Source organism: Mytilus trossulus, chromosome 6, assembly GCF_036588685.1.
Source record: "Mytilus trossulus isolate FHL-02 chromosome 6, PNRI_Mtr1.1.1.hap1, whole genome shotgun sequence".
NCBI classification, from domain to species: domain Eukaryota; kingdom Metazoa; phylum Mollusca; class Bivalvia; order Mytilida; family Mytilidae; genus Mytilus; species Mytilus trossulus.
This window is the reverse complement of record NC_086378.1, coordinates 61,442,160-61,459,316: the sequence shown is the minus strand read 5'-3', so window position 1 is coordinate 61,459,316 and position 17,157 is coordinate 61,442,160. Positions and strand designations below refer to the sequence as shown.

Below are 17,157 nucleotides of genomic sequence, written 5' to 3'. Positions count from 1 at the left end.
TCAGTGCTGGTGGTGTTCCAGTACGGGGTGGCTTTTTATACCGTTATAAGCTGGGTATGCATATTCTGCAGGGTAACATAAACGGACAGTCATACAGAGATTTGGTGCCTTAAAACACTGTAGCCCCTCATTTTAATAATTCCCTACTTGCGTCAACAGTTATCAAGACCCTTTTACCTGATTGACAACGCTATACCACAGGGCAAGAATTTTAATCGAGTCCAAAGAGCAACCAGCCAATTACAATAATGTTTGGCCTTCTTTAACTCCATACATAAACCCTATCAAACATGTCTGAGATGCCATTGTCGGAAATCTCAATCGCAGACATCCACCTTTACAAAAGTTTGTCGATTTTAAAGTTGCATTTGTTGTTTACTGCAACAGATTTGCTCAACTACAGTTTTGAATGCTTTAACCGAGAATGAAACGTCGTGTTATGAAACTGTACCGGAAGAGAGGTTGTGACACATGCTATTGACTCAAATGTTGACATTAAATGTGCCGAACCTACCAAAGATTATGTGTAGAAAATTTCAATGATATTGGGTGATTAATTGTTGTAAAAAAATAAAATCACAGTGAAACTTATATTCCGTTTCTGAATTGTGTAATTTACACCATTTCTATGAACGAAAAACCTACACGCATAGGACATTCATAAGTGATCAAAATTGTATTTGTGATTTGTTTATGGTATACATTAGCAAAATTGCTATATGATTGTTATCTATTTTTTCGAGGAATAATTGATTTTTTCAAATTTGAAAAAAAGTCGATGCAATAAAAGTAGGTGGTGCTTAATTTTTGGCGGACTGTATGATATATGCTTTTTGTGTGTTTGGTACAGATATAATAATTTTTACTGTAGTTTTATGTTGTGTTGTATTACCACTGTGCAGATATGATTAACCAATTAACCCTGCTTTATTCTTCATGTCGCTATCCATAGTCGTGTGCATCTACTCCAGTAGTGTTTGTACTTGTTGCTGTTTGCCAGCCAACAAGTGTTATTTTTTTTGTTAACTGTATTAACATTAACCAGACCATTGATTTTGTCTTGTCATATCTCACTTTTTTTCCATCTGAAGCTTTTCATAGCTAGACATTTGGTATAAGTTTTTGTTCTAACTATTGAATATATAAAAAAGAAGATGTGGAATGATTGCCAATGAGACAACTATCCACAAAAGACCAAAATGACACAAACATTATCAACTATAGGCCTTTAACAATGAGCAAAGCCCATACCGCATAGTCAGCTATAAAAAGCCCTGATAAGACAATGTAAAACAATTCAAACGAGAAAACGAACGGCCTTATTTATGTAAAAAAATGAACGAAAAACAAATATGTAACACATAAACAAACCACAACCACTGATTTACAGGCTCCTGACTTGGGACAGGCACATACATCAATAATGTAGCGGGGTTAAACATGAAGGCTGTATAGTGACATATAGATGTTTACTTCCCAACTCATTGGTGATTGGTTGATAAAGTTATCTCATTGGCAAAGCTATCACTTACAAAAGCAGACAGCTCATCCCTATTTTATTTCAGAATGTAATCGTAATTTCATGAATATGCAGGCAATATCTGCCACTGGACACTGGGAATAATAAAAAAAACAGTCTATAAATCAAGCAGTCCCACTTGGATTTATTTTCCTTTTGTTGGTATTTTTCTTTTTTAAATTGGTCCAGTTTATTTAATTTATCTACCTATATAACAGAGCAAAACAACATCCAACAACAAAATCACAATGCTTTTTTAGAGTTAACAATCATTTATTGTCATAATATAAAGTTACAGAATAAACATTGTTTGAAAGAAAAAAAAATAGGGTATCTAATGCCATCTTAAGAATTCCTTAAAATATTCTATACCTACACCAAATTACTATCACAAAATGAAGAATCAAATTTTATCCTTTTGTGGCTTGTAAAAAAAGGCCATTTTGCTATTAATTTGAGACCTTTTTCAATGGCAAATTAAATACTATTTTACTGCTTCATTTTTTATTCCAGTATGTTTTCTGTATGGGTCAATACTGATCTTAAGGTTGTGAATAATTTTGAGGAAATATAGTGAAAGTTGATATAATTTTTTTACAAACCCTTTTTAACAAATGTGAAGTTTACTTGTCCTATGTAATCAACTAGGATGTAATTCTCAAAAATAGTAAAATAGCATCACAAAATAATATTGTATGCAATTTTTTCAATTTTTTTTTGGACCATAAGGGGGAGGGGATACAAATACAACCCTTATGCTTCCTGAATCCATAATTTTCTTAGGACCAAATCTGAAACACTAAAAAAACTTCAGAATAAAGTGACAAATAATAGAACAATTTCATATATCACAAAAAAATACAACATTTGATTGACATCTGAAAGACAAAGGAATAGGAATATCTTATTCAAATCTATAATAAGAATGTAATAGGGAAATATTGTATTGGTCAGAGAAAATTTCTTGCACACCAACAATTCATGCTTCTATTGTAAGTGTGATATTGTCAATTAAATATGATATGGTCAGATGTTGGTCATGGATAAGCTTTCATCAAAACTGATTTATCAATCTTAATTCGTTCAGAAATGTTATGTGTGGTGGCAAGAAATGCTTAATTCCTTTGAAACACACATTTATGTTTTTTAAATAAATGTATATTTCTTTTTATGATAAGAATTTCACATTTTGTAAATGTAACAGCTATATAATAGCTTTTACATATCTTTTCCCTTTTTAATAAGTCAATTAATATAATCAATTGTTTAATATAAGCTCTACACTAACCATTTTCCCATATTTTCTAAAATATATTTGAATTCTAATCTTTGCAATTTTCATATACTTTTTCTCTAATCTACATGTATGCATTTTAATATATTTGAATTCTATTATTTTCATTTTTACCATTTCTATGGATTGAAAAAAACATTTTTTTTCAAGGATGCTCTATGGAAAATACTGCATACAAGCTAATCAGAATCTTGTAAAATGTTTTTAAACTTTAATTGGTAGTTTACCTTTATCATTTAAAATCATTTTATTCCACAAAAAATAGAACCCAGTGAAAACTAATGAATTCACAATACTTGTATAAAGAAAACAATTAAAAATTTAAGATAAATAATTGTATGCGTATAGCTTATTAATTGATTCCGAATTTTCACTTTCTTTATATTAACTTAGCAATAATTTAATATCTGACCTCCACCTTTATTCTAAAGTTAGGCTAAAAAGTAACTAATAAGCATAGAAAATACTAATAGCATAACATGTTAACCAATTTCTCTGGAATAGTCTTATCTAGTTGAATTCTATAAAGAGCAGTCCATCAAAACAATGTAAGGTGTTGAAACAACTATGACACAACAATCAAATTTGTTTTGCCTAAATAAAGTAAAATTTAATATTTGTGATTACAACAATATTTATAATTAAATTTATTTTTTGCAAGAAATTGGTTGACATGTATGGCTTATGTTATTAGAGCTCAAAAATGTTTTCTCCGTATACTATACATGTAAGCATTTTAAGACCTTTTCGTAATTTTCTATTTTGTTTGAAATGCAAAATCTTACTTCTGATTTTTTCATGCAAGCAGCTTGAAATCTACAGAAAAAACATAGGGGAGATAACTCTGTAATCTTTTCAAATTTTGCATGAATCTAAAGTGGGGCTATAATTGGAATATTGAGACAGATATAATGAGTATAGGTAACTTCTACTGGGACTAAATCAAAGACCAGTCAATATGACCACAAACTATTGATTTTAATGTCACAAAATATTCTGGTTGTCATGGCAACATCAATCTCCAGTACATCCTAATAATCTGTCAATTCTTAATTCTTTGTAGACTAATCTAACAAGGCACTGTAAAATAAATAACAAATATCATTAAAGATTATAGAAGCAAAAATGTCAAATTGGTTACAACTCCAATATTTTTTTGGTAGGGGTGTGCCATTTTTGCCTCAAAAAAACGTACCCATTTTAATATAACTTTCACAGAAATTCAGTACCCATAGTTGTATAAATATTTAAGAAAGAATGACCTATACTTGTATACAATATTTAAAATATGACCCATGCTTATATCATGTATATAAGACATCGTGTGGGGGAGGCACATACATACAACACATTTCTAGATTTAAATAGCCAATGATTAGTGTGGATTTATTATTATTAATGGGATACCAGTTTTTGTTGATCTGATGAGCATAGGTGAACCATGAATTTCAATGTTTAACCAAGTACCAATTTTCTAAAGCCTTCGGAAAACAACGAAATCAAATATCCAGATCTTTCCACAGAAAACACACTTTGTAATCAACCCATGAAAATTGGTATCAACGAAAAATAAATGAATTCACAGTAGGGAATAATTTTTCTCTCAGTTATTGACATTTCTATCCTAGTCTAGTTTAAACATATTTGTTTATAGTGGTTTGGGAAACAAGTTTTTTAACTTATATTAATCCCTTTCCACTTTGCAGGTGTGAGTGCTTCCTTGTAGCGGCATTAGTCTGCTCTTTTTTTAAAATCTACGAGGGTGTCTTTTACAGGCAAGAGATATGGCTTTGTCTTAACACTGGTCAGCCATTTATTGTCCAGTTCTGATTGACAATCATCGTTTCCTCAAGACCATACTCGCAAATGGTGTCAAAGGAGAGCCTAAAATTCAGTCCCCTAAAATTTTGATCCCAGAACTTGAATTGAACCAGGAATCTTTGTGTTAGTAATTCAATGCACTTACCACTACACCACAGCTCTCTTCTGGCTCTCTATCTTAAGTCAATGAACTCTTGACTTAAGGAAAAGAGAGGAGTGTTTTGTTTTACCCGAAATGCATTAATGCTAATTGCAGGAGCTTTCCAAATTTGAAAGGACTGTCATTAGTAAGTTTCTTCTAAACATTCTTGACATCAGAGTATATGATACAAAATCACAAATCAAAGAACATCCAACACCACAGACAATGAATTAAAACAACCAAAATCAATCCATTGAAAAATCTTTAGAAAACTGAAGCAACAAAAAAACCATAAAAACTATGTCCTTAGAATGTTCAGCAGGGCCTTCTGAGGAAGTGATATCCATTATATTTCTCATGTTGAGATCACTGAGATAAATTGGTATCAAAACCACTTTAATACAAACATTGTTGCTCTGTTATTAAAACTTATTCTGTAATGGGTCTACTCAAAATTTTAACTTTACTACTCAGAAATTTGCGAACTCCTGAATATTTGTTTTTTATAAATTTTATAAACTGTTGAGACAGAACTTTTAAACATGCAAAAACTAACGATGGTGTAATTAAATCTACTATTGAAGACTAGTTCTCAACGACAAGTTCATATATTTTCTAACTCATTTTTGCATCTTATATTACTTACCAAGAGGGCTAGAAGATCAGAGATTATCAACATTATAAATACATCATTCCATACTGGTATCAATCCTGCTAATAATGGACCAATAGCAGCACCTGTATACAAAACATGTAAACAGAGGGTTAACAATGGATATATAGTCAGTTAAAAATGTACAAAGTATACAAGACTTAATGTTTAAGATTAAACAAATAATGGTGCAAAGAAACTGTAAAGGAGATTTCAATAAGGCACAAAAATTGCCCAAACTTCTTGCTAAAATTTTAAAGATTATATTTATTTTTAATGTACATAACAGCTTTCTTCATATGCTGTCACAGTTAGCATCAAAATAAATTATTCACCAAATTCAATGAAAACAGTAAATTATGTGTGACAAGGATTGTTGATTTCTCTGTTGAAGCTTGGTAATTCTCATTTCCTTTTCTTTCTTCACTAATAAAAAACTTGAATCCATGATATAGCCAAAGTTAAAAGTTATGTTAAACACCAATAATCCAACAAACATAATCAAATACCAAACAGAACAGACAGTGACTTACCTATACTACCCGTACCATCAATAACAGCTGTAAACAACACAGACAGTAACTTACCTATACTACCTGTACCATCAATAACAGCTGTAAACAACACAGACAGTAACTTACCTATACTACCTGTACCATCAATAACAGCTGTAAACAGAACAGACAGTGACTTACCTATACTACCCGTACCATCAATAACAGCTGTAAACAGAACAGACAGTGACTTACCTATACTACCCGTACCATCAATAACAGCTGTAAACAGAACAGACAGTGACTTACCTATACTACCTGTACCATCAATAACAGCTGTAAACAGCACTGACAGTGACTTACCTATACTACCTGTTCCATCAATAACAGCTGTAAACAGTACTGACAGTGACTTACCTATACTACCTGTTCCATCAATAACAGCTGTAAACAGTACTGACAGTGACTTACCTATACTACCTGTTCCATCAATAACAGCTGTAAACAGTACTGACAGTGACTTACCTATACTACCCGTACCATCAATAACAGCTGTAAACAGTACTGACAGTGACTTACCTATTCTACCTGTTCCATCAATAACAGCTGTAAACAGTACTGACAGTGACTTACCTATACTACCTGTTCCATCAATAACAGCTGTAAACAGTACTGACAGTGACTTACCTATACTACCTGTTCCATCAATAACAGCTGTAAACAGCACTGACAGTGACTTACCTATACTACCTGTTCCATCAATAACAGCTGTAAACAGTACTGACAGTGACTTACCTATACTACCTGTTCCATCAATAACAGCTGTAAACAGTACTGACAGTGACTTACCTATACTACCTGTTCCATCAATAACAGCTGTAAACAGTACTGACAGTGACTTACCTATACTACCTGTTCCATCAATAACAGCTGTAAACAGCACTGACAGTGACTTACCTATACTACCTGTTCCATCAATAACAGCTGTAAACAGCACTGACAGTGACTTACCTATACTACCTGTTCCATCAATAACAGCTGTAAACAGCACTGACAGTGACTTACCTATTCTACCTGTTCCATCAATTACAGCTGTAAACAGTACTGACAGTGACTTACCTATACTACCTGTTCCATCAATAACAGCTGTAAACAGTACTGACAGTGACTTACCTATACTACCTGTTCCATCAATAACAGCTGTAAACAGCACTGACAGTGACTTACCTATACTACCTGTTCCATCAATAACAGCTGTAAACAGCACTGACAGTGACTTACCTATACTACCTGTTCCATCAATAACAGCTGTAAACAGCACTGACAGTGACTTACCTATACTACCTGTACCATCAATAACAGCTGTAAACAGCACTGACAGTGACTTACCTATACTACCTGTTCCATCAATAACAGCTGTTACTGTTGCTAAAGCTTTTGTATTGCCCTCTAAAACTTTATGTGTTCCTAGATCAGCACTAACTGCAGTTGTAATTAGAGCATATGGACCATTAACTAAAGTTCCACAGGCAAATGACAGTCCTAAAAAGAAAAAAATCAGTTCATATTAAGATACAGTACAACTGATAATAACAAACATATGTATTGTATCACATCTACAAGTGAGAAAGGCGGAGTTACGGAATTATGGAGTTACGGAAGAACATAGTGGTAGCAAGCATTAAAAAAAATAGGACTGAGGGGAAAGAAAAGTGACAATATATGGAGACAGAAAAGATAATTTTCCACTTTGAAATTCAACTTCATAAAGACTTCATCTGTGTAGCTAAAGTTTAAAGGCAGCTAAACACACAAGTAGCTTTAGTATATGGAAAAGTCCTTCATGGAAATAAAATGGTGTTTCCAGATGATGCATGTATATATCAGATGCTTATACTGTTGACACACTCATTTTTTTATTTTATGTGCTGGCTTCAATACACCACAAGTGTTACAGAAATATAAGTATTAACACAGTCACTGAGTGTAATCACAATTATCTTATATATAGAGAACCTGACTAAAATCCTATATTTCTCATCAGAGGACATCAATAATTACCTATAGAATGAGCTAGACTTAAACTTCCATATAAATTGTAAATATACATCTGAAATCAGAAAAAAATAAAGCATTAATAAAAGAACAGCATTCTGTATAATGTCTAATGGAACATTATATATTTTATTTATCAAAGGGTAGTCACTCTTTAAATTTTATATTCTAAATGCAAATATCATTCAGGTTTCTGAGAAAGTGCTCATATGAACTTTAAATACAAATGTTCATTAAAATTGGCCAAGAAATAAAGTAAGAAAACTTGAAAAATCAATTTTCTATTTACTAGTAGTTTTTATTTCTAAGTTCAAACTCTTGAATCACAACTTTTCTGAGACATTGCTGATACAAAACTATTTTTTTGAAAATCTGATACTAAGCATAGAAGTTTTTAAAAGAGTTCTTTCCATGCAATTTTCCATTTACATGTAATTTGCAATTCCAAAGGGACATAAAGATGCATGTTGTAAATAGATATAAGTAAATGTGATATGAGTGCAAATAATATACAGCTTTCATTTAAGTCCATAGTATGGAGTATTAGATAAAAGTTATAATTTAGACATTATTACAATACGACAAGTCAGGTAGATTTACATATTAAGAAAGTCAATATATAGACACAGCTCAAAGTTTTATGAAGTCTTCACTTGACATGAAAATTTGGAAAATTCAAACAGTACTTCTATGTTAACATCTTTCAACTCTATGCTTCAATAATTTGATAAAGTATTTTCAATGAGATCTACACAAATCTGTATGCAAATATCATTGTTGGCTGTTACACAGTATTTACATTGGAAAACAACTTACCACAGGGGCAGCAAGTATCAACATAACAGCACACGTGGTTGCCCTGCCACCAAAATTATCTGATATCAATCCTGCTGCGATGCCACCCACAATGCCACCAACATCAAACAGTGTGGATACATCAGCTGACTTTTCTGCATCATAGTGAGCTGGAATTAAAAATACAAATAGTTTACATGGTAATTAGATATAAGAAGATGTGGTATGAGTGCCAATGAGACAACTCTCCATCCAAGTCACAATTTGTAAAAGGAAAACCATTAAAGGTCAAAGTATGGTCTTCAACACAGAGCCTTGGCTCACACTGAACAGCAAGCTATAAAGGGTCCCAAAAATTACTAGTGTCAAATCATTCACATTAAACATAAATTCGTTTTTTTTTTTATGTATTAGAATAGTCATAACAGTTCTTAATCTTTTTTTTAATATTGATTTAAACATTTGAAATGTATATAGTTTTTGCGCATAGATTATGATATATGTTGTATAAGATGGGAGATAAACTACAACATCTATTAATTATGTACATCTGTGAGCTTGCACTTAGTATATATATATGAATAATTTTATTAGCTGTTGTTTATAAAGCTAAAGCAGAAAGTCATATTAGAATGTTATTTAGCTCCCACTCTTAGTCAGGGAAGGGTCATATTAATAATACATGTAAGTGTATGGTAAAATATAGTATGACTTGTATATTATCAACTTACCAGTATGTTCTATATAATTTGGAAGCCAAAACAAGAATGTGTAACTGACTAGTTTAGCACAAAACAGACACAGTGAAAACTCGGCTACACCCTGTAATTGGATAAAAAATAACTGTTTATGCATCCATATTTTTATAATTTGTTTTATTATATACTCTAATTTCAGAAACTTTTGCAAGGCTTTTATCAATGTGAATAATGTGAGTATCACAATACGAAGAACTCCCATTCTGAGATCTGATACATATAACTGTATGCAGATTTTTCTGGAATTGCATTAATCTCACATGTTTGACTGTTCTTTAAATATTGCAAAAGTCAATGAACTCAACTTTTTGAATTTTCAGTATGCAAAATAATATATTGACTTGTATTTTTGGGTTGTGGATTTTATGATTATTACACAAAAATGCTAAAATGTGTAGCACAATTTCTGTTTTACTTTGTACAGCTATTTGAGAAACTATACATTACAGGAAATGATGAATGACCTTGACAGAGGCCTTCTTTCTGTGTAAAAAATACCATCAATACATACCAAGGGCCGTTACTGCATTATTACTAATGAACCAAACATCAATTCAATTTCTATCAATAATCAGTTTCATTCAAATTTTTATGAGAACTGCAGGACAAGAAAATATTTGAAACTAGCCTGCCTTAGGAGGGTTAGCCATGCATGCATGGCTATGGGGTTAGCTAGTTTTATATTTACTTCTTTATTGACAAATTGAAAACCCTTAGGTTACCTTTAGGTTAGTTTTAGTTCAGAGACTAAACTGATTTTCTATTTTCAAAATAATTCGATATTAACAGTTTTTATCAAAGTCCTTGTATGAAGATTTTGCAATCAAAAAGTTATGAGTAGACATGCAGATGTATAAACAGATTAACAGATGTGACACATAAGGTACTTACTGGTATAAAGAATGCTCCCCAAATTGTAATGGGTTTCTCCTGCTTATGTTTGATTAAGGCCTGTGTTGAGGCATCTATACTGCTATAAGATTGCTGCAAAATCACAAAAGAAATATCAATTAATTTCAATTGAATCTAATATTTCACAATCTGACCATAATCAAACCTTTAACTTCATCTGATTCTCAAATTCTTACTTTTCTTATATTTGGGGTATTTAAAATAAATCTTTTTATAATAAATTAACATATGATCCCATTTACAGGTCCTCTAATTTTCAGCTGGGATATGTTAAAGTCCACTAAGCAGGGTAACCAACCAAATATCAATTTATACATTATTATCATTCTCATTTATAATGCTCTTTTATGGCAATAAATTCTGCAAAAACAGGAAAATGCAGTTTTTTAATTATATTACTGGCATAAAAGAAATCTCATTTTCATCTGTAAACTTTTTATTTAAAACAAAAATCTGCATCCCATCCCCAATAAAGCAATATGAAAGATAAAATACAATAAAAAGCCATTGAAAAAACATGGCAAGAAAAGTAAAATTTGGAAAAGAAAAAAGAGAGACAATTTTGGCAATATTTGAAAAAGGTAGAAATATGTCCCATTCTAAATCAGAATCAAGTCAAAGGTTTGATTTAATCAAAGTAAATATCAATTACAAAAGTTGTGTTTTTAAAGTAATTATAATTTGAAATGCAACATTCTCTTCACCATACTTTGTATTGAAAAGTCTTTGAAAAATTCAAAACTATACAATAGAATTATACTAAAATATATCCTATAAGTATCAATCACTAAATTGATCATCATTTAACCTTATACTTAAATGAAATTTCTATTTTTGAGAACTTTAAAACTATTGTACATATAGAGAAAAATATGACTGAAAAATGCAATCTCAAATGCTTTTACACATATGAGTTCTAATAGTTGATAACAAAATACAAAACATAAAACTAAAGGAAATCTAAAGATTTGTAGGAGGAAACACTGAAATTGTTACTGATCTTTAATTATACAACTCTTAGAATAAAAAAAATTATTCTGAATTTAACATAAATCTACAAGTTGCATTCAACAACCAAAAATCATGCAATAAGAGGGTGCAAAAATTTGATAAAATTTTCAATAAGACTAAATATCTGCCACATGCAAACCTTAGAAAAATGATTATCAAGAAGATATTTCATATTAAAATGTATTAACAAGAACAATAATGGGGCAGGCACTTACATCCCTGCATGCAAAAGATTGGGGTCATATGTATAACAAAGTAAAACTGATCATTCCCTTTCATTGAAGGGAAATAACTTTGATAGAAATTTTTATGTTAAACGAGTGCTGAAAAATTTTGTACTATCAGTAAACAACTTAACAACACTGTCATCAAGTTGCATACCAAATATTAAATAATTCCCTTTTATAAAAGTAGAGAAGACATTGATGAAAGTTTTCTTTGTAACAAACAGTAATTTTATTTGAAGACATATGAGAAACATTATACATGTATATTATATAATTAAAGATCAGTACTATGCAAACACAAATCAAGCTACTAGCAATTACAAGGCACTATAAAAGAAAATCTGTATAAAAATGCAAAAAAACTCAAAAATTAGTAAAATAAGTCAATGTTAAATTCACATCCACTCTAGTTAAAAACCATGCTATATACGTTTTACCTCATGATATAAATCATCACCATCTTCAGAAGACTATTAGATAAAGGAAATAAATCATTTAAATTTTAACTTAAATTGAAATTTCTAAGTGAAAAATATTCGAAATAATATCTTATTGCTGTTTTCATAAAAAAAAAAACATTTTTGAAGAGTGATTTATAGCTATCCTTAAGTCATAGGCTAGCTGATTCAAACTAGTCACATTAGTAAGAGATGGTATATTAGGTTCAATTTAGTTGACAAAAAGATCTAGAGGAATTCAGATTTCAACAGCTTTGAACTTTTAGAATATGTTTCTGCAAATAGTTAATTAAATTATGAGATAATTCTGCACTTGCAAGCAAACAAGATAAAAATTATCATTGCATGTATCCTTGGCCCATTTCTCCAGCTGTTGGATAATTTTTTATAAGTTTAAAAATTGAAACCATAGGTTAAAATTTTTTAAAAAATAAACCCATGGTAACATATTTTTTACAAAGTCACAAATCTTAAATAGGTGAGCTTATCATGCAACATATGTTAGTTGTATTTCTATTTATATTTTTTTTTACCATCCTTAGGCATACCTTCCATTTATTCATTTCTTCAAAAAGAAAGTTTAAATAATAATTTCAGGAATTGATATATATAAAGTACTCTCTGTGAATTAATGACACCACTACTGGTTATTACTTCAGTAATGTTCTCAAAGGATGAAAGCTTCTTAAAGCTACCAGTAAATCATCAAATGTATTCATAACTTGAGGTTACTTTGAACTAAAATAAATTCAATCCTTCTCTTGAATACATTGTGACTAAAAACATTAGTATCACTAATTATAAGTAGTTAACTTTTGTGTAAAAAAATATGTTATGAAGCAAAGCAATGGACAGAAATGTATGATATTCATATGTAATTAAATGAGTTGTCAAATGAAATTTCACATAATATTTTATGGTGTATTGGTATGTGTATGTGTTGGTGAGTGTGTGTATGTGTTTGTGTGCTCATCTCTAAAAGTTTTCTATATACAAAAGTGAAAGGAGGTCTTTATCAAATCAATTTATATGGTTGAATGACAAAGTGCAATTGGTGTGCTTGATAATAGACTAAAAATACATATTTACTTCAATATCATAGCGATGCAATCGACTTGTTTCACTCTTTAATAAAAAATATAATAAAATTAATACTATTTTAAATTAATTTACTTGCAGTCAACACTGTATCATAAAAGGCATAACTGTGGATTCCCTTATTCTTTGGGTACCAATTTTTCATGAATTGTTGAAAAATTGTACATGTATTTTAATGGAAACTTGATTTTTTCTGTACAAGAATTTTGAATTTCTTTTAATTTTTTAAAACATGAAAACAATAAGTTATAAGCTTCATGCATCAGCAGCTCTTCTGGATTTACCATCATCAGGAATGCAGAAACCAAAAATTTGAGAGACAAGAACATTTAATTCATGATTAACCTTTACTCATGAAATCCATTGTAATTAGTACCCCATCAATAAAACTAAATCCACAGTGTCTTTTCTCTTTCTACAAGAATATTCAAATTACTAGCAATACACATATAAACAGATAAAATAATCAATAATACATGTAGTTAGATATATTCTATATAAACCCTCATCTGAAACATATTGAAAGTAGAACATGACTAGCAGACAGAACAACAATCAAGATAGCACCATACCCATTTTATGAACTAGCACACTACCAAGTTTTTCTTACTCCATTTTTAGCCAAGTTTGGATTGCCATTGGTAGAGATTATTATTGCAGGTTTTTGTGAGTCTGGTGTATAATCATTGGCAGCCTTTAATGAGTCTACTGTATGGTCATTTGCAGCTTGTACAGAGAAAACTGTACGGCCATTTGTAGGATTTGATGAGTCAACAGTATCAGTAGTTTGTACAGAGACAACTGGACCATTTATCACTTCGCCGTTAGCTGTAGTTTCATTGCTGATTTTATTGCTGTTATTTAGCGCCCCATAATCAACGTGCACGCTTATAGTTGTCAAATCAATCTTTTCCTTTACAAAACAATAATATTTTAAATTCATCAGGTATTCAGTGACTTTTCTATAAAATTGAGAATGGAAACAGGGAATGTGTCAAAGAGACAACAACCTGCCCAATGAGCAGAATTAGCCCAAGGTCTTCAACACAGCAGGACAATTCTGCTGGCTTCAAATGGTCTCAAAACAATCATGTATACTAGTTCATCTATGTTTACCTTATAACCTACATTATATTGAATTGTTCATGCCTTACCAGTACTTGTTGTCACTTTTTGTTGTTGTTGATTTAATAATGTAAATGGATGATTACACTTTGGCTTTTGATATAGGCTTTTTATTGATAACAAATGCTGATGTTCAAGAGGAACAAGAAAATTTAATTGGCTCTTAACCCAAAATAACTACAAATTAAGGTATTGAAAAGGCTTAACAGTTTTCAACCATATTTAAAGAATAGTTGTGTTTACATGTTTTTGTATTTAGTTGAATTTTGTCTCAGAATGACCTAAACTCTGTCTCTGAGTAACCTATTGATGCCATGCAACAATCAATTCTAAATTATGATGCCAAAGGTTTTTAAAGGGAGTTGGCTTTTCAGTTTCAAAGAAATTAACTTTTCAAAACACTAGTTTATATTAACAGGGAATTACTAAAGAAATCCAAAGAGCAAAAAAATATATAAAGGTCACCACGCTTGTTTTCGAGATATGAACCATTGAAATTTTGGCGGGAAAATATTCTCGCTTGACTTTTCAAAGCCTTATCATTGACAAGTTGAAGTTCTCAAAAACTGTTAAAAAGTAATTAAAATTTTATAAGACTTTTACAGATGGCTTATCATTATACATGTAAAAGATTTACATAAAGAAAAATGTGGTCACTGGGGAATTTATTTCAACGCATTCAAAGGGAGAAAACCAGAGGATTCTGAAAATCTGACAAAAAATCCAAAACATGACAAGCAAGCTTCCTTAATTGTGATGCCATATTTTATGGTATCATTTTTAGTTTCAAGTTATAAGACAAATTTGCATACAAGTGTTAATACATCTACATGCTCTGTTAGTAGTTTATACATGGTTAAAGTTATGTGGTTGTTAGTATATTAATATAGGGTTAAAGTTATGTAGTAAAACCTCATTCTAAATATATGTGTTTTAACAATTGAATTAACTGCTGGTCAAGACAAAAACATGTTGGATTTGAAGTCAGGAAATAGGAAACTGATATTGGAAGGGATTTAATTGTTTTGTTTTTTTATTTCAAATAAAGCATTGAATTTCTGTTACCATGTAATTGTTGCTCTAATGAACACTTGTGTTCTGTTCTTGTCCAATTGTCTGACATTCTATGGCCAACTTTGCAACAGAAATAATTTCAAAAGATTTAAACAGACCAAGATGAAAATAAAACAATAAGAAAAATATAGATGCAGTTATTATGAATATAAAATCAATAGTAATTAAGCCTGAACTCTGTAATTAAATATTAAAAACTAAAATTTCAGATAAACACTCCTGACAAAGAATGGAAAGTGTATGAAATGCTTATATAATAGTTTTCTTTTTGTATAATAATAAAATAAGCTGTATGCATATCATTTGCTTTGTTCTGTGATAAAGTTTTCTAAATAAATACGATTTATATAGTTTGTATATTAAATATACCAAACCCATTAATAGTTTACCAAATTATTGAGATCATAAAGCTGAAACTTAGAAAAGACAATTGTTTTCATAAATAGAAAGTATCTTTATTGTTTATCTATCAAGATTTGCTGTTGGTCGATCTTTGATATCAATTATCAAGTTATGCTGATCTCAAACTGTCTTGAGGTGATTTTTTTTGTGCTGTTTAATTGCTGTCTCAATTGTCTTTACATCACTTCTCCTTTTATTCATAACTTTTCAAATCTTAAGAACGAGCAGTTCTTTTTTTTCAAACTAATATAGGATTTTCTGCACAGGCACTTATTCTTTCAGTTTAAGAACCGTCTGGATTTTTTACATTTTGTAAATTGTCCTTAATAATGCAGGAATTTCAGGTTTTAAAGTGGCAAGTGAAGGCAATGGCCATGAATTTTTATATGACATTGCATTGCCACAATGTTAAGAGAAAAACAACCAATTTCTTTTAGAAAATGAGTTTGTCAATAAATATCTAAAAGCCCTTTTTTTTCTTTGCAGGCTGAAATTTACTGACTGAATTATTCTAAGTAATCAATATAAAAGTTCAAATTCTTAGACTGCACAATTTAGAAATGATTAAATTTGATTGTTTGACAGTTAATTAAAAATAACTGAAAGCCAACAAACAAAGCAACGTTTTCTACAAATTATTTTTATATATAAGAAATGTTAGTTTAAAAACATCTAAAACATTCAGAATATTTAATATTTTTCTTTAAATGAATCAAAACAGAAACTAAAATATCTAAAAAAGTAAGATATGAAGGTGGGTTTTTTTTTAACATTTTTAATTTGTGTGTCAGAATGTTATAGAAAATCATGACGAATGGATCTTAACTGAATGAATATTTTTTGTCAAAATTTTAGGCCAAGAAGTATGGATCATATATATGCAACATATATCATGATATTTCTGATAAAACTTACTGGTTCAGCAGGATCAATATTCAATGTTTTATTTATTCCATGTTCAGCCACTACATGCTGTAAGATATAACATGTACATATTAATATTGTAGCTGACATGTTTTCTGTGCAGTTCTACAATCAAGATATAATAAAGTATAAATATAAATTCTACCACTGCATCAAGTGTGATACGATATTTATCCACTTGAGACAGTTAAATTTTCAAATTTAAAACGTGAGGCTTGCCCGAGCATTTCAAATACTTAAAATTTAACTGTCAAGAGTGGATAAATATCTTATTACACGAAATTTGGTGGTGGAATCTGTTTCTCTAATGATTTTCTAACATTATGCAAACTTATTTCTTCTTTTCGTATGATCTGCAAAAAGATGTGTTCTTGCTATGTGACGTCATCAGGCATG

The 17,157-nt window shown here is 30.4% G+C and overlaps 1 protein-coding gene across 5 annotated transcripts in view; it reads right to left on the bottom strand.

Annotated features, from left to right (window-relative positions):
* Positions 1–3,774: 3,774 nt before the first annotated feature.
* Positions 3,775–17,157, bottom strand: part of LOC134721637 (glucose-6-phosphate exchanger SLC37A2-like) — a 34,779-nt gene continuing 21,396 nt past the window's right edge. The window contains exons 9-18 of one of the 5 annotated variants that reach the window (XM_063584764.1): positions 16,753–16,809; positions 13,228–13,263; positions 12,118–12,150; positions 10,422–10,514; positions 9,504–9,594; positions 8,794–8,942; positions 7,984–8,032; positions 7,312–7,464; positions 5,423–5,514; positions 3,775–3,893 (exon numbers count right to left, since the gene is read on the bottom strand). In XM_063584764.1, the coding sequence (XP_063440834.1) occupies positions 3,828–3,893; positions 5,423–5,514; positions 7,312–7,464; positions 7,984–8,032; positions 8,794–8,942; positions 9,504–9,594; positions 10,422–10,514; positions 12,118–12,150; positions 13,228–13,263; positions 16,753–16,809 (819 nt within the window). In that variant the 3' untranslated portion in view covers positions 3,775–3,827. Of the gene's footprint in view, positions 3,894–5,422; positions 5,515–7,311; positions 7,465–7,983; positions 8,033–8,793; positions 8,943–9,503; positions 9,595–10,421; positions 10,515–12,117; positions 12,151–13,227; positions 13,264–13,846; positions 14,150–16,752; positions 16,810–17,157 lie in introns of all 5 variants that reach the window. The other 4 variants (XM_063584763.1, XM_063584765.1, XM_063584766.1 and 1 more) reach the window with 4 other exon arrangements.